The sequence below is a fragment of the Condylura cristata genome, unplaced genomic scaffold (genome assembly GCF_000260355.1).
Source record: "Condylura cristata isolate star-nosed mole 26May11 unplaced genomic scaffold, ConCri1.0 scaffold00039, whole genome shotgun sequence".
Classification (NCBI taxonomy): domain Eukaryota; kingdom Metazoa; phylum Chordata; class Mammalia; order Eulipotyphla; family Talpidae; genus Condylura; species Condylura cristata.
The window spans coordinates 5805707-5822793 of record NW_004567140.1 but is presented as its reverse complement, the minus strand read 5'-3'; the positions used below and the strand labels follow the sequence as shown (position 1 = coordinate 5822793).

Genomic DNA, 17087 nt, shown 5'->3' with positions numbered 1-17087 from the left:
GTCTGACCACGTCGCAGCCCAGGCCACGGTGCGTGGGTCACGCGCCTCAGCGGGCAGCCAGCTCTCGGCCCGGTCTGTCAATCCTACAAACTGAGTCCTGGAGGACGGCTGGGGTGGGGTGTCCCCCACGCCCTGCCGTGTGCTAACTTTGCTTATTAACAGAGAGAGGGGACAGACAGCCCAGCGCTTCAGGGGACAAGAGCCTGGCTAGACTTTAATGCCAGTATACAGTTGGTTATATTTATTTTTGCTCTGTGTTTATGGCAAGTGATAACTGACCCCAGTTACAATGGGTTAGAAAGTCTATACAATTTTTTAAGTTAAAAAAAAACACACACACACTGAATAATCTGCAGGTAACCTGGTGGGAGGGAATGAATGGATTTTGGGGGGCTCACTGGGTGGACCCCGGGGGGCCTGGGACGTCTGCTTTTTTAAGATTTATTAAAAATATTTTTTAAATTTAATTTTATTTATTTGTGTTTAGAACGGGGGTACAGGGGTCAAGGTGGGGAAGGGAATCAATTTCACCAGAGTGAGGAGCAGAACAGGTAGATCCACTGAAATCCACTGCTGAGGGGAGCAGCGGGGAGACAGGAGGGGTCTGCTGCGCCCTGTGGGTCGCTCCCTGGCTGGGGATCGAACTCAGGGCGCAGGGGTGAGAGTACCGAGACTTAAGCTCTGGGTCCCCAGGGGGGCCCTGGGAAGCTCTGGGCCTTAGCACTCTCTGGCCTCTTTGGGGAGGAATTCAGTTTTCCCAGTCTAGAGAATATAGAAAATCTCTGTTTCCTCTGATTCTTGGGAGAGGAGTCTGGGGCCTGGACTAGTCGAGATAGGAGCACACCAGAGCCTGTTAGCACTCGGCACCTTCTCACTCAGCCAAGCTGTCTGCTCCCCGGGCAACTTACGGAGGTTACAGAGTCAACCCTTTAGGATACTTTGCTTTCCTGCCAGCCCCCCAAGAAAACTGTCGAAGGAGGGAGTGGGGAGAGCCGCATGGAGACACAACCCACCAACCTAGCCCGCAGCTCTGGGCAGCTATAGGCCGGCAACTGTACTGTGTCTTTAAGAGACCAGTTCCTTGGCTGGGGATACCTGTTGCTATGGAGATGGCAGCCTGAATCCCTGCAGTGGAGGGTTGTTGCTGCCAGCCCCCCAGCCTGGGGTTGGGGGAGCCTCGTAATTTCATCTAGACCCTGTGTTCCTACAGTCACCATCCTTCTCACTCCTTCCCTGCGTGGCCCTCTCATAGCTTGCCCCTGACCCCCAGACACAGTCCTGGGTAATGTTTCAGGGGTTCCTAAATAAAAGCAGGGGATGGGAGGACAGGAATGCCTGCCCTTGGCCCCCACCCAGGCCTCCCTGCTTAGTGGGGAACTGGCCTCCAGGCCACTTCCAGCTCAGACCTCACCTCCCTCCTCCCTCCCATGCGCCCTCTGGCCCCCCCTCAATCAGTTATGTGAGAAGACAGCTTGCAGGTAAGGCGCCCTCAAACCTTGGACCCTCCTTCCTCAGGGAGAGGCTGTAGGTAGGGACCTGGGCTCCTGCAGGGCTGTGGGCAGCAGTGACAGTATGAGCAAGTCTCTACTGTAGAGGCCCCAACACTCCCACCCCACTCCCTTCCCCCCCCTTTTTTCTTCCCCCGTTGACCCTTTTTTGGGCTTGAAGGGGTTTTCGTTGTTTTTTTCGAGGTCTCATAGCCAGAAGCTGACATCTCTAGATTGCACCCCAAGCCTGGCTGACTCCAGAGATGGGGCTCCCACTTCGCGTCTTCAGCACTGGTGCCTGGCAGGGAGACGCTTTTTGTACCCTCTCGCCCAGCAGCCCAGGGCAGGGTCCCAAGCCAGCACTGGGCTTCACCCTCACCTCTGTGCACCAGCTGCCTCCCACCGGCTGGCCTGAGCTGGACTTGAGGGTCAGCAAACAAGTTCTGGGTCTCATGTCCCCTAAGCAGGAGGTCTTAGGGTGTCCAGAAGCCTCAAAGGTCTGCTACCAGCCCCAAGACAAATCAGAGGGGGCTCTGCTGTTCCCTGACAGTCCTGGGGTCTCCTACCCCAGGCTTTCCACATCCACACCTTTCTGGGGCCACTTCCTCTTGCCTGGCCGCCTCCCCATCCCCAGCTCCATCTGAGGGCCCTCTCCTCCGTCCTAAGCAGACAGGAAGGCTCTCCCAGCCCTGCACCCTGCTCCCCCTACCCGTACTCCCCCCAGGGAAGGTTCTTCCCCCCCACCCTCAGTGCTCCTCAGGGAGCCCCTCCATCCGCTGGCCCCTCCTGGGCCTGGCATCCTGCCCTTGCTGCAGCATGTCCATCAGGTGGAACCAAAACTCACCCAAACGCCCATTCAAGGATGACCTTTTGCTTTACCCACATATTCTTCGGGCTTCTAGGTCTGTAAATAGCCACTTCCCTTAATGCATTTAACGTGTGATTTGATTTATAAGAAACAGACTTGATCACAGCTGTTGCAGGCAGGGCCCAGGGAAGCTGGCTGCCCAGGGTGGCGGTGTGGGTAGGGCAGTTCCCAGGGTCCTGCTTCCCAGCCACCTTCCACCAGGACACCGGATGCCTCGGCGGGCAAGCAGGCAGGGACACAGCTAGCAAGGCCCAGGGCTGGGAGTCCCCTGGCCCCCTGAATCTGCTTATATCTTCCAGTGGCTCCCCAGCGGTTCCCCAGCGGCTCAAGAGGAAATCCAGATTCTCGCTGGTATCCCAGGTTCCACGGGTGCTGACTTCCCTTCACCCCTCCTTCTATACCCCTTGACTACAGGCCTTGACAGACCCTTCCCTTTGCCCGGGACATTCCATGCACACCCCCTGTAGGAGGAGAACTTAGCATCCTTCGAGTCTCAGCTTGGACGTTACTTTTCCAGAAGCCTCTCCTGACCACCTCAATGATCCTGCACGCCTTTACCATGAGATCTGTCATCTGTCACCCTGCTTGCTGGCGGGGTCTCCACTACACTAGGCTCTGGGAGGCAGAGGCCACATCTCCCGCACCGGGGTGTCCCCAGTGCTGTGCAAAAACGTGTGTGTGTGTGTGTGTGTGTGTGTGTGTGTGTGTATGAGATCAGGAGAGTGGGCCTGACGCTTCCCACCACCTGCTCTCCATTTCCTGTCCGTGGGTGGCTGTGCATGTTTGTGCTTATGTCTGGGGCCAGGGAGGGTGAAGTCACATCATGTATTTCTCAAAAAGCAGCTGTACAAAAAGCATCAGAAAATCCACAAATGACTTCCTTTGCCTCAGGCCTACATGTGCTCAGTACCACCAAATGCCAGCCTACAAGGGGCCCCCAGATAATGCACTCGCCCACATTTACTGAGCACTTGTGGTGTGCCAGGTGCTGTACTGAGCAATTTACATGCTGACCCGGGTGAATCCTCGCACCGCTTCTGGGAGGCAGGTTCTATTTCCAGCAGCCTTGTTGCATCAGGGTGGAAACTGAGGTGCCGAGAGCTCAAGCATGGTGCATGGAACTCGGAACCAGGCTGACGGGCTGCAGAGCTTGAGGCCGAACCGTCAGGAGCCGCACACCCCCTCTCAGTGCATGTGGGGTAAAGGTAGGTGGTGGAGAGGTATCTGTATCTGCTCTTGGACATGGGGCAGGAGGAGCCAAAGAGGCCCCCAGGCGCACCCCTGTGGCCCGGCAGCTGGGAGCTGGCCCAAGGCCACAGAGCTGGGGCACGAGAAACCACTTCTGGGGGGTGGGGTTGGCGGGAGGCTGCCCCCACAGGCGGGGAGCACCAGGCCATTAGAGAGGTGGCTGGGAGGTCGAGGGTAAGGACTGGTCATGTAAGGGGGACCCCAGGGAAAGGGGAGGGTCCAGGTTCCCTGCCCCAACCAAGGGGGGAGCCACAGGGAACAGAGACACGTGGAGAAGCGGCTCTGGCTTCTTGGCCCTGGACTGGGTGACACAGACGTGGGTGAGACCCGTGGGGAGGTGACTGCAGCAGCGTTTATCTTGATTTTGATGTTGCTCTTTTCCTCCCAGACTCATCTGGCCATTGCCGACCCTTTTCTATGGGTCCCCGCCGGAAGGTGCTTTAGGCTTGTGTCGGGCTTTCAGGCCTTGCTTGGGCCGGTCCCTGTTGGGTGGACTTTTACCCATGAAGGGACAGGTAACTCTGGGGATTTGATTTGGAAACTGTATCGTTTGTCTTTTCTATATTGCACTCTCAGTGTATTAAAGTTCCTTTCCATGAAAGGTCTTACATGTTTTGTCTCGATGCGGCAGATGGCAGAACCTACTTACAGTGGGCAGGTTTGGGGGTTCTGGAGTACCCCTCTCCCTGCTCAGTAACAGGCTCAGGACTTGCTCAGAGAGGGGTCAAGTTCTTCCCTGGGAGCCAAGGGGAGGTGTGGGGGGTGCTCAGTCGTTGTTCCCCAGAACACAAACACTTTCCTGGCTCCTGCAGGGCCCAACCCACCCCTCACCGCCTCCTCCCCCCTTCTCCAGAGAACCCCATCTCCTGCCTCAGCCTGGATGAGCACTGGGCTTTCCCCCTGTTCTCCCTGCAGTCCCCTTAGCCAAGAGGACAGACCTTTCTTTCACACCTTGAAAGAAGGGTAAGAGGCTCGGAAGGGTAAGAGGCTGTGTAGAGAAGACGGCCTGGCCGCCACAGGCATTAAGTGGGGTACTCAGAAGGGCCGCCTAGCCCTGCCCTCTCCACCAACCTAGCCCGCACCCCTCAGATGAAGGAGAAAGTCCCTTCCAGGCCTTTCCCGATTCTGTCTGTCCTTTTCCGATTGCCCCAGATTTCATAGCACGGGGCTTTGCTACTCTTATTCCTAAAGACTCAGGCTCAAGGCAGGAAGGGGCTTGTCTCAGGCTGGGACGTCACTGCCAGGGCCGGCCCAGAGCGCAGCAGGGTGCTGGACGCAGACACAACCAGGGCCCTGGAGACCCTCCCCCGCCCTGCTGTCCCCTCGCCTGGGGGCAGGGGTGGCGAGGGGTGGGTCTTGCAGGCTGTACTGTTCCAGCCTTGGGTCTCTGGGTGCCAGGGCATCAAGTGTGTCATCTCACTTGATCCTACCACCACCACCTCCCCAAGGGGTCTCTATGGGTATGTCCATTGTACAAAGGAGGAAGCCAAGGCTCAGAGAGGTTAAGTGAGGTGCCCGAGGCACACAGTCAGGAAGAGGAGGGGCAGAATTCAGACCGGGCAGCCTGATCCCAGGGACGGTCCCCACAAATGCTCTGTGGTGTCCAGGCCAACTCAACCCTGGCCTCTTTTTCTCATGCCTTCTCCCCTTCCATCTCTGCTCCACCTGCCATGTCCGGGTGGTAACCAGGTGGGTGACTCCCTCCTCTGGGAGGTCGCGCTGGGCCACCTCCCCTGCCTCCTTACAGAGACCACAGCAGAGGCCAGCACGAGGAGCGCCCCCCCACTGGCCAGCGGGGGGAGGAGGGGAGAGGAGGCTGACCACAGGGCACCCATGATAAAGGAGAGCTGGGAGGGATGTGAAGATTTAGCCCCCACCAGTAGGGTCCAGAGGGAGCGAGCAGAGAATGGGGGAAGTAGACTCAGATGGGGGTGCCAAGGAAGCCCACGGGGAAGGTCACCGGGACATGGGGTGCAGCCAACCAGCAGAATGTCCAGGTGGGGGAAGGCAGGAGGCAGGGAGAGTCTGGGAGGGGCAGGGAAGGACAGGGAGGGGCTGGGAGGGACAGGGAGGGACAGGAGCCCATCCATGCTGGTAGAGGGACCCTCTTATCTGGACAACGGGGAGCAGAGACAAGAGGATGTGGCAATGGCTGGATGTCCAGTGAGGGGCCCTGGCAGCTTGGCAACCAACTGGCAAATTTGAGCTACTGTTGTGGGTAGGACAGTCTAGAAGGCACATCAGGTCCGGTGCAGGGACCTGTCCGGTGCTGGGAGCAGGGCCTCCTCCAGGGGCCGGCGCCTGCTTCTCAGCCTCCCAGCCTGACCGGGGGCTTGGGGGAGGGGGAGAGCCCACCAACGTGTGATGCAGAGTAGATGGTGGGGCGCGGCCTCTTGGTGACCTCAACACTGGCACTGGGCCTGGAGCTGGCGGGCAGGAAGAGGCCCTGGGTTTAGCTGCCCAGGGCAGCCATGGAGTTCAGATGCCACACAGCAGCCCCAGGCCAGGCTGGGCTGGCCCCAGGGCCAGGCTGGCCCCAGATGCCAGTTGAGGGCTGCCAGAACCACGGTCTCCTGGTTCCCTGCGTCCTGGGAGGAAGAGCACCTCTGTCCTGGGGAGACGGCTACCATCATCGTGACCCAGTTTCCCAGAAAGCATGAAGGGAAAGCAGCAGCTTGTCTGTGCTCCAGGAAGCCAGGACCCCCCAAGCTCAGCCTGGCCCAACTCCCTTATCATACCTGCAGGTAAACTGAGGTGGAAAGAGCAGGGCCTCACCTAGGATTTCAGAGCAGGGAAGGCAGAGATACGCAGGCTGTGGAGGTGGGCAGCAGAGTAGTCTCAGCCAGCCCGCCTCATGACGCACACCCGGTGCCAGATCTACGCTGCCTGTCCACGCCGTGGCCCTACTCACCGTGGCTGTCTGCTGCTGCGTGGCCTGGGCGGCAAAGCGGGCCACGTGGTTGACGATGGGAGAGAAATTGGTGGGCCCGTAGAAGCGGATGTGAGGCAAGCAAGCTGTGTACGCTTGGGCAATGCCGTCCACGCCTGCTCGGGGAGATGATTCTGGGTCAGCCCAGTCTTCCAAGGCCCTGTGCACCCCCCATCCCAACTGCCGACCACACCTCTATTTCCTGCTCCCCCAAACCCCCCTGCCATGCCAGCGTGGGCCCTGTAAGACCGGACGCTCCCAGAGGGCAGGGCCAGGGGGAAATAAAGCCAAAGGCCCTGAGTTTGAACTCTGCCCTCGCCAGTGGGGGTTCTGGGCGGGCTGTTTAACTTCTCTGAGTCTGTTTCTTTAGCATTTGCACTTGGGGGTCCGGCAGCCTCTTCCCGGGGTGGGGCTTGGCTAAGCCAGCAGGGACACCTCGGGGCAGTGGGAGGCCATCTGGAAGGCCACACTGGCCACACTGTGACTTCTGCTCAAGGCTGGGAGGGAGGTGAAGTGGGCTGCAAGTTGGTGCACATAGTGGGTGCTCTGGAAACAGCCATCAGCGTGAACCTGAGAACATCCCGCTGCCCCGGGGTCCTGTCTGGACCCCTGGCTGACTAGGCCCGTGACTGAGCTGAGCACGAGGACAACACATCTCTGGAGACCTAGTCCACAGCAGATCCCCAGCCCTGGGCCACACTTCTAGCAGGCAGATGCCACAGCTTCTGAGTCATAGCACTGTCCCCTGCGTGGTGAGCTGATGTATTTCCCTCCAAGGACAAGCTCAGCTCTGGGCATCCCCAGGGAAGCAGATGCCACAGCAAGACAAATCCTTGGCAGAAAGGTCTCCTGTGGCAGGATCACCCTCTTCCACGCCCACGCGAGCCCTTCTCCCACTCCAGCGGGGTCTGCACTGACTGAAACCCTCTCAGGCCCAGAAGTGGGGGTGAGCTGACACCACGCTCACTTCCTGTCCCTTTTGCTCCCCTTGGTGCCAAGGGCTGGGTCTCTCAGTGAGGGCAGGAGGGAGGTGAGAAGCAGGTGTCATGCCCCCTCGCCTCCTCCTGGTCTGCCCAGGCCTCTGTCAAGACCTCCCTCAGCCCTCGCCTGCTCACCCAGTGAAGGGAGCTAAGCAGCTCACACCGCCCTGGGGCAGGTGAAGCGGCAAAGGCCCAGAGAGGTGCAGTGATCTCTCCAGAGCCACACCGCCTGGAAGGGGCGGCAGCTGGCCTTGAACCCAGACCTTTCAGACTCCAAGCCAAGGCTTCTGTCTGCCATTCTGAGCCAGTGTGTGGGGAGGAGATGGCAGAAAAGGACAAAATCTGTACTTGTCCCTCTCTTCACCCAGATGGCTGGGTGGGAAGCCACTCACCTGAGCAGAAGGGGTTGGTGGGGTTGAAGTTGATGGCGAACTCATGGGAGACCTGAAATGCAGAGAAAATGCTCAGCTGCCAGCTTCCTGGGCCCAGACCCCGGGCCAGACCCACCTGGAGGACGCCTGCTGTCTACAGCCACCCCCACCCCAGCGGGCCCCGGTCAAGGGTATCGATCCTCCCACACTGCTGGGTCCCGCCCACGCAGAGCGGTCCCGCCATCTCACTTCATAATTGGGCGGGGGGTGAGGCCCTTCCACATCACCCCAGTCTCTTCTGGGGCTTCAGGGCTGCCAGTGCCAACCCACTACACGAGGCCCTGAGTGGGGAAGAGATGCCCCAGAGGAGTGGTTGAGGGCCCCTTGGCACCCTGTTGTCACCAGGGGGCGTGATTGGCGCCCCACAGCTTGGGCTGAGGGCCTCCCTCTCACAGGAAGCAGAGTGCCTGCAGGACGCTCCTCTTCTGCAGGCAGGTCACACTGGGGAGATGGACTGGGGCAGCGGGCGGCAGGTGGGGCTGGCGGCGGGGGACACAGAGGGCTGTGTGTTCCCCAGTCCTGTTTCTCTGCTTGCAGGCCCAGCCCCCCCGCAGCAGGCTGGCCCCAGCCCCCCCAGGGTCCTCCTGGACCCACAACCATCCTGCAGACACACAGGGGCCACGAACTAGACCTGTGGGGGACTCGTGGGGGCTGCAGGGCTCAGGTGGGGGTCCCTCCCGGTGCTGCTCCCCTGCAGCCTTGTGGCCCGAGTCCTCCCCGGCCCCTTCCATCCCAGCGTGCTTGCAGGCCTCCCTTCTCCTTCCTCACCATGACCCGATGGGGCAAGTCCTGCTGTTACATCGTTTTTCAGAAGGTGAGCCCGAGGCACAGAGTGGACTAGAACATTCCCAAAGCCACACAGTTTCTGAAGGGCAGAGCTGGAGGTGCACCTCGGTTAGGCAGCCGCCCGTGCTCCCCTTCCTGGCACCCGCTAACCTCAGGAGGCGACGAGGCCTGGGGAATGCCGCCGGGGACAGCGTTAGCCTGGGCACAGAAATCCCAGACGGGCCCTGTGGCTCTGAGGCAGTGGGGTGCTAGCAGGCCCTGCCATGCCCCACATCCCCATTTTTTAAAACTTTAAAAAAAATTTTATTTATTTATGCATACAGAACTGGGGTACAGGCCAGAGATGCGGAGGGTGAGACGATTCCCCAGAGACAGAGTGGGGAGCAGAACAGGCAGAGCGACGAAGTACACTGCTGAGGGGAGCAGCGGGCGGGTCAGGAGAGGTCTGCCGCGCCATGTGGGTCAGCTCCGGGGTGGGAATCGAACTCGTGCTGAAGTGGTTTTAGCTTCTCAGTGCTGCGCTTTAACCTGCTGCGCCACCAGGGAGGGCCGCATAATCGCATTTTACAAAGAGATCCCCAAGAAAGGACAATCAGGTGTCAAGGCCTTACAGCAGGACAGGCCTGAGAGCCAGGCCCCTTGGGCCTGGAGAGGGCCCTCACTTTTGACCTTGGGGAGCCCTCCTGGGCCCAGAGGGGAGGGTTCAGCGGGCGGGGCTCACTGATCTGTACCTGGCATGCTGAGACCCCTCCCCGTGCTGGGCCGTTTCTGGGCGGTTCTGCTCCTGCTCCCTCAGCTCCCAGTGCCTGATGTCCCAACCCAGAGGCCTTCTTCATCCAGTCCCCAGTCTGGGCTCCAGGTGTGGGGGCCGGAGGTCCTCGTTGCCATGGAGATTTCATGAGTCTCCACTGAGATTAAGAGGGGGGCTTGGACAGAGGGGGCTGAGAGGAAAATGGTTGCCAAGGAAACAGGTCTCCCTTGGGCCAACGACTTTCCGCAAAATCAGATGTTCGATTTCAGAGACTGAGGGAGAAAAGTCCCTTCCTGATGTGGGTGAGTGACCGTTCCACTTTCTGGGCCACCCCACCTCCTCTCTCCCCAGGTCTTCCCTCCTTTCTCTGGGGGAGGGCCTGGCCTGTTGGTCAGGAGGGTGCAGTTGTGTGTGGGGTCTCCCTCCCTCTGCCAACGCCTCTTAGTCACCTACTCCAGCACGTCCACTTCACAGATGAAAACACTCAGATTGGGGGGGGGGTAGGGAATGCCCAGGTCACCTGAGTGGCCACAGAGCAGGACCAGACCCAGAGGACAAGGGTCGGTGCTGCCCGTGAGGGCCCAGTCTCCTCTTCCTTCCCTGAGGTGCCTGGACTGGCTTCCTGGAGGCCACACCAAGCCAGGGGCCCCCAGGGGAATGGCAGGCCACAGGCCTTTGTCCTGGGGCTCCCTGCTGCCTTCTGACAACTAGTGGCCCCCTTCACCTCACCTGGCCCTGACTAACTCTGGCTCCTTAGGAGGGTCCAAGCCTTCATACCCAAGTCCCTCAGGTAATGTCCAGTGCAGGGGTCCCTTCTGGGCTCCTCTGGAGCAGCCCCAGCAAGGAACTGGAAGTGCATTCCAACCTCCCACTCTCGGTGAGCCGCCCCCAGGCCCGCCTCGCCCTCCCCCCCCCCCATCTGCTGAGGCCACTGGGCCTCGAGTTCATGCTCCATAAACAAGTACCACACACAGCAGTGTGCACAGGGGCCAGGCAGCCTCTTGGAGTGCGGCGCCCAGAGGGCCGTGTACATGAGCAAAGAGCACAGACGAGTGGCCAGAGTTCTGAGAGAGACTGCCTGGGGCCTTCGCCTGAGCCCTCCAGGGAAGGCCTCCGGGGGAATGATCTCTCGGCTGAGACATGGCCCAAGAGTCAGTGATAGAAGCAACAGGCTGGGGCAGGCAGGTGCAAAGGCCCTGAGCTGGAACCAATGAAAGAACGTTCACACGGTGAGCCAGCGTGAGGGGGACAGGCCGGGGGTGGGGGTGGGGCCGGGACCGGCAGGCTCCCCAGCCAGGGGTGGGGCCAGAGCATCTGCCCTTCGGGGCTGGTTCCAGCGTCCCTCCTGGCACTGCCCGGCACTCCAGCCTGGCCAAGCCCCGGCCTGGCCTCCCCAGCGTTGTCCTGTGACATTTCCAAGGAGGCTTTTGCACAAGAAAACATTTCATTCAGCCAGAGTTCTTTGAAAGCTGGCTGTGTCCTAGCAACGAACTCGTGCTGGGCCTAGCTGCACCAGCCGGCCCTGCCCCCAGAGGCCTCACTCTATCTGCCCAGCGCCCCAGCATTGGTCCCCAGATCCTGCTCTGAACTACAGGATGGCCGGGAGGCCCCAGAACCACTGTCTGAGATTCCAGGTGAAAACTGTCCTTCCTGGAGAAGAAGGCAGACACGACTCACTCTAGAAACAGCATGAGGCACAGCAGGGCAGACAACAGGGGGCACTGCCCGAGACCAGCGGCAAAATCAGGAGCTTCCCATCAGCGAGGGAACAAACTTGGGAGCTCGTCTGCCTGGGTGGAATCCGGGGCCTGCTCTAAGTCTGACTGTGGGCAAGTTACTGCTTCCCCACCTGTAAAACGGACAACTGCGGCCCTCCCTGGTGGCGCAGTGGGTTAAGGCCGGAGCCACCTCACGGGTTCGATCCTCGGGCCCAGAGCTGACCCACATGGCACAGCAGACCTCTCCTGTCTGCCCGCTGCTGCCCTCAGCAGTGTGTTTCAGTCCATCCACCTGTTCTGCTCCTGAACTCTGTCTCTGGTGAGTCCTCTCACTCCCCACACCTCTGGCCTGTACCCCAGTTCTGTAAGCATAAATAAATAAAATCTTAAAAAAAAAAAAAAAGACAGGTAAAACTCTCACTTAAGGTTGTTTCTCACTTTCCCGCCTCCATGGAGATCTCAGCCACCCTGTGTGGCACCCTCAGTCCTGGGCCAGGAGGCCCCACCTCCATCCCTCTGCCCTTCCTTGGGGCCCTCTGCCATGGCCTCTGCTGAGCCCACCCGCCACCTCCAGCCCATCCTGTTCCCCATCTCAGGAAGTAGCACCCCGACATACATGCCTGGCGGGAAGCTGGACGATCTCCTCATTCCACACCCACTGGGCATTTCCCTTCCACCTTCCCTTCTCTCATTCCCTCCATCCAGCCCACCCTCATCCCAGCTGTTTCCACAGCAGCCAGAGGGCCCTTCAAAAATGCCACTGGGCTATACAGAATACCCCTGGTGGGCCCTCCATTATTCTTAATGTGCCACCCTGCAGAACTACCCGACCCTCCCACCGTCCAGCCATGCATCTCTCCATTCTGTCCATCTTCCATGGGGAGTCCCTCACCCCTACCCTCCCGCTGCTCCTTCAACAGGTCCTGCACCTCAGCCTCCCAGACCCTGTCTCTTGAATACTCTCTCTGCCCTTGCCCTCCCCCAGTCTGCAACCTCCTACTTCCCCTTTCCTTCTGAAATTAGACCTTGCCTCCTCCAGGAAGCCTTCCCAGATGCCCCAGTCCCTCGATGGGCTCGCCCAGACCCATGCTGTGCCATAGTAGCACTGATGACCCTGCTTATGTGGACTGTTGCCAGGGAGAACACGGGATGTCCCATTACTTTAAATTTCAGACAAACACAGGGGAATTTTTCAGGGTAAGTATGCCCTAGCCAATATCAGGACATATTTACACTTTCGAATGCACCTGCAATCCAGACTTAGCTGGGTGTCCTATATTTTTATTTGCCAAATCTGGCCCCTGGCCTTCCCCTCTTGACTTGAGTCCTCTCCTGCCCCTGCTACATCACAGTGCCTGTTGAGGTGTGGGCTGAGACATGATTGTGGGCTTGGGGTAAATGGAGAGAAGGAAGACAGCTGGGCTCCAAGCGACAGACCTGTCCAAAGTGGACTCCAGAAAGGCCACATACACAAGGCCATTGCATGGATTTCGCCGAGACCCCAGAAAGTTCTCTCCTTGGCATGACCATGCCTCTGTCTCACATGTAAACTGGTCTCGCGAAATGCCAGGAGAGTCAGTCTTCACTCACCTTCCAGTCTGGGGGTAACTGAGCCCCAAACCCCAGAGCCGGAAACATCTTATCACTAAATTAGAGAGAAGAGAAAAAAACACCCTGAGACAAGTGGACACGGCCTGCAGCACCCCTGTTCACCCTCCCAAGGCCTCCCCAGGGCTGGGCCCGTTCTTCCTTGCTCATCTCCAAGGCCAGAAAGAAAAAGCTCACAATTTCTAGAGAAACTTCTGTTGGGATCATCTCCAGATCATCTCTGGGTACCTGACTTGACCCCGTCTATACCTTTGGCAGACATTGCTAATCAATCACAGCTGTCCTAACCAGTGGGTCTGGGGGAAGCATCTAGATCCTTCTCAAACTGGGGCCATTAACCGCAGCAGACGGAAGTAGAAGGTACTGGCTGCCACTCAACCTCTTTTCTGGCTGGGAGTAATTCTCCTAATGTGAGAGCCACAGCTTGCACTCAAGGCCCTTCATCACCCAGTCTTCCCGCCACCACTCCCCCCAGTCCTGGCCACTCACTGTTCCCCAAACACAGCGCTCCCTTCTTCATGTTCCAATGGTTGTCCTGTTGCACACCCATCTGAACAACCTGTCCTCAACCTCTTCTTGTGGCAAATTTCTATTTGTCCTCTAAGGCCCAATTCAAATGCCCTTTTCTCATGGATTTCCCTGAGACCCCAAAAGTTCTCTCTGTCTCACATGTAAACTGGTCTCCGGAAATACCAGTGACTTCTTCCTGTCTTCTTTCTCAAGTGGGAACTCCCTAAAGATAGGGATCATGTCTTGTTTGTTTATTCATTCCACGTATATTTATTTAGGATCCTCCTGGCTGCTGTGTTTGAATGAAGGAAAACTGTCAGAAGCCAGAGCGGAAGCACAGAGACTAGTGAGGAGGTTGCTAGAATGATGGGTAGGAGGTGATGGTGGATCAGACAGGCTGGCAGCAAGGGTTGTGGAGGAGAGATTGGATTCAGGTTACGTTTTTAAAGGATTTGCTGGAAGAAAGTTAGAGAGATGAGGGAAAGAAGTGAAGGTTTTGGGGGAGGGCGGGGGTGCCACTTACAGAGATGAGAATGAGGGTGTGATGACAGAACTGGGGCAGATGTCCACCACTCACTGGAGCCTTGCTAAGAGTGAATGACAAGGAGAGGGCTCAGTGAGGGGCTGAGTGGGCAGCTGGTTATGAGGGCTTTTAGAGCAGCAAAGCATGCTCCTCTATTCGACCATTTAGACAGGGACTTTCACCTCCCTAGTTCTGTGTGCCATTATCTCTGTTAATGCGACCTCGGATCACAGTTACCTTTTGGGCCCTGAGCCTCCTGGGAGTCAGATACTAATCCGTAGGTCCACTCTCTAGGAGTCCAAATACACACAGGATTCCTAAACATGTTCTTGTTGCTGTCAAATTTCAGACACCTGTTACTTCCCACCCTGTTCTCCATGTGTTGTCTTCCTTGTTACAACCTGTAGGTTCCAACAAATACCATCTGTGATAATGACACTACCACCTTCAAGTGACTTCTGGATCCTGGAAGACTCTCTTGACTTTATATTTGATCCATCCTACTGGTGGCCACATGGCTTTTCTTAACTGACTTTCCACTGTCCCCCCAACTCAAAGATCTTTAAGAAGCATGGTCATGAGAGGAGAGCCTGCATATGTTGGTGCCAAGCCAAGGGCTCAAAATGCCTATGTTCCAGGTTTCTTGACCTGTGTGACTCCATTTCCCCAGTTTGAAAGGGAAGGCTGTAGCAATAGCAACTGGTTTTTTTTTTTTAATTTATTTATTTATGCCTACAGAACTGGGGTACAGGTCAGAGGTGTAGGGGAGTGAGCAGATTCGCCAGAGACAGAGTTGGGAGCAGATGAGGCAGCTGTACTGAAACACACTGCTGAGGGGAGCAGTGGGCGGGTCAGGAGAGGTCTGCTGTGCCATGTGGGTCATCTCCCTGGCTGGGGATCAAACTCATGCTGCAGTGGCTGCGATAGCTTCATAGTGCTGTGTTTTAACCCACTGAACCACCATCGTGAGCCCAATAGCAACAGGTTTTATCTTCTATCTGGACTCATGTCTCCACTGGCTACTTGGTATAATGTATGGAGAAGATCTGAGTGTAGATCCAGGCTGAGAAGGTAGGAGTTCAGTAATTGATTAGCAATGTCTGCCCAGGTACACAAACATATATGCTATGATGCTAGCTATCCCTAGATTTGATGATCTCTGGGTTCCTTCTCCTTTCCTAGGCTGGAGGGAGCCCTAACTGACATTCATAGTTTCTCCCCCAAAACCTCTTACCTGTCATAGTCCTGAATAATCTGTCCAACAGCCCAGATGGCTGACAGATATTCATTGGTGCCCATGGGGTTGATATAGTGCAAAGAGGTAGGGTCCAGGGGATTCCCATTGGAGGCTGTGAAGTCTATTCCAACCTGCAGAGTGGCAAAAAAGGTCACGCGTATGGCCAGAGATATTCTGGCTTTCTACGTGGCCGCCAGGCAACAGAAAGGCTGATGAGGCACGGAAAGCCCACTCATTTCCCAATCCCAATCCACCCTTCTACCTCACGTTCTGAACCTAGAAACGGTGACTGCATCCTTCCTCTGGCTTCGAGGCCATTTTTGGCCCCCCATGGCCCAAGCAGAGAGCCTACTGCCCGGATGTGATACAAAGCCAATCGGCAGCTCCAAATTCCTCTCCTCCCACACTCATGCTCCCACTTCTGGGGCTTTAGTCATGACATTTCCTCAACTAAAGAGCAGTATCGTCTTTACTCCCCCACTGGGTTCTCCAGTTTTCAGACCCAATTCAGACGCTGCTGCCCCACGGAAGCTTTCCCAGGCAGCTTTCCCCCACCCACGGCCTCTCCCCCTTGTCCCTCAGACCATAAGGGCCCCAGGACCTAGGGCTGCCTGTGGGCTGTACCCACCTCCCCAGAGGTGGGGTGTTCGCCGGAGGCAAGACGCACCCCGGGAGAAGCCAGGCTCGGGGCTGGGCACAGGGCAGTGGTGGGTGCCCCACAGGATGGCAGCTGGGGGTGGGCAGGGGTGTGGGCTCCACTTGCTCTCTGAGCCCCAAGGGGCTTCCAGCTCAGCTGTGGGCAGACCAGACTGGCCAGAGAGGGAGGATTAAGAGACTTTGGAACTCAGCCACTGCGGGGTGGGCCGGCTCTCTGAGAGCACGTGACATGGCTAAGTGCTCGAGGGACTCCTGTCGGGCACGGCCTGAATCTGGCACACCCAAGGGGCTCAACAGCTATTTGCTAACGGAACACATACACACAGCAGCGTGGGCTCTCTGCGGGGGAGTGGGCAGAGGTGACCATTGGGTCAGAGGTCATAAGGCCAGTCTCCTGCCTCCACGGCTCCTGCGGGTGACCTAGCGGGTTTAAGTCTAGAGGTGGTGACAGCAAGTGGCGAGGCTTCTGCAGAGGTGGGCGGAGCCAGGGACCCCAGCAGGTTCTCCCTGCGCCCGCTTGAGGATTTTCTTGGGGCGAGGAACAACAGAGGCAATGCTGCAGAAAACCTATGGGGTGCGTGCCCCCGACCACAGCGGAGTGATCACCCCCTCTCAGGTGTGTTTATGACCACCTGCTGCTTGCCCGGCGGGGAGCGATCTGCGGTGGCTGCAGCAGCGGCCAACGAGGCCCGAGCAGTCAGCCACTGACAGTCTAGAGGGGCCACGGGCAAGAAATAAGGTAATTCCGGGGAGTGCCAAGTACTCTGAAGATAGCAGGGCAGGAGCTGTGACAGGAGGAACAGGATGTGGGTGCCCTGGGGAGTAACCAGGGCCAGGGTGGATGGAGCCAGCTGAGCAGGGAGGGGGGGTGGCTCATGTGGCCAGCGAGGAGGAATTGTTTTTTTTTTTTTTCCTTCTGAAAGGCTCTTGCTTGTGAGATGCAGGAGAAGGGCACCCCTACACAGGCCCAGCCACTGATGCCCGTCCTCTGAGCCAGATACAGCCCAGCCTGGGGAAGTCCTCCCCAAAGTCTATCCCAAGGCCCGCCTGCTGCAGGAGAGCGTGGTAGGTGCGTGGGGTTAGAGCTTACGGTGAACATGAGCTGGCAGCCTCCCAGGATGTAGTCCAGGAAGGAGTAGTCCCGGTTTATCTGGAAAGAACCAGAAGAGTCAATGGGTCCCACCTGGCACCCTCCACTTGGCCCGCCTCCCCACCATGATCTTTGGGGGCCACTGCCCTGTGCTCTGAAAACTCAGTAGGGTTAAGGATGCTAAAAAAGGCTGATGAGCTTTCTGTGATTGCAACAAAACCCAAACCTCCCTAATGAAGCCTTCACAGCAACGGTTCCCAGTGG

The 17087-nt window shown here is 57.8% G+C and overlaps 1 protein-coding gene across 2 annotated transcripts in view; it reads right to left on the bottom strand.

Moving 5' to 3' along the window:
- Positions 1-17087, bottom strand: part of CPNE2 (copine II) — a 30343-nt gene that overhangs the window by 2052 nt on the left and 11204 nt on the right. For both annotated transcript variants that reach the window (XM_004693589.2, XM_012733199.1), the window contains exons 9-13: positions 16824-16883; positions 15074-15207; positions 12789-12843; positions 7905-7956; positions 6515-6648 (exon numbers count right to left, since the gene is read on the bottom strand). In XM_004693589.2, the coding sequence (XP_004693646.1) occupies positions 6515-6648; positions 7905-7956; positions 12789-12843; positions 15074-15207; positions 16824-16883 (435 nt within the window). The remainder of the gene's footprint in view (positions 1-6514; positions 6649-7904; positions 7957-12788; positions 12844-15073; positions 15208-16823; positions 16884-17087) is intronic.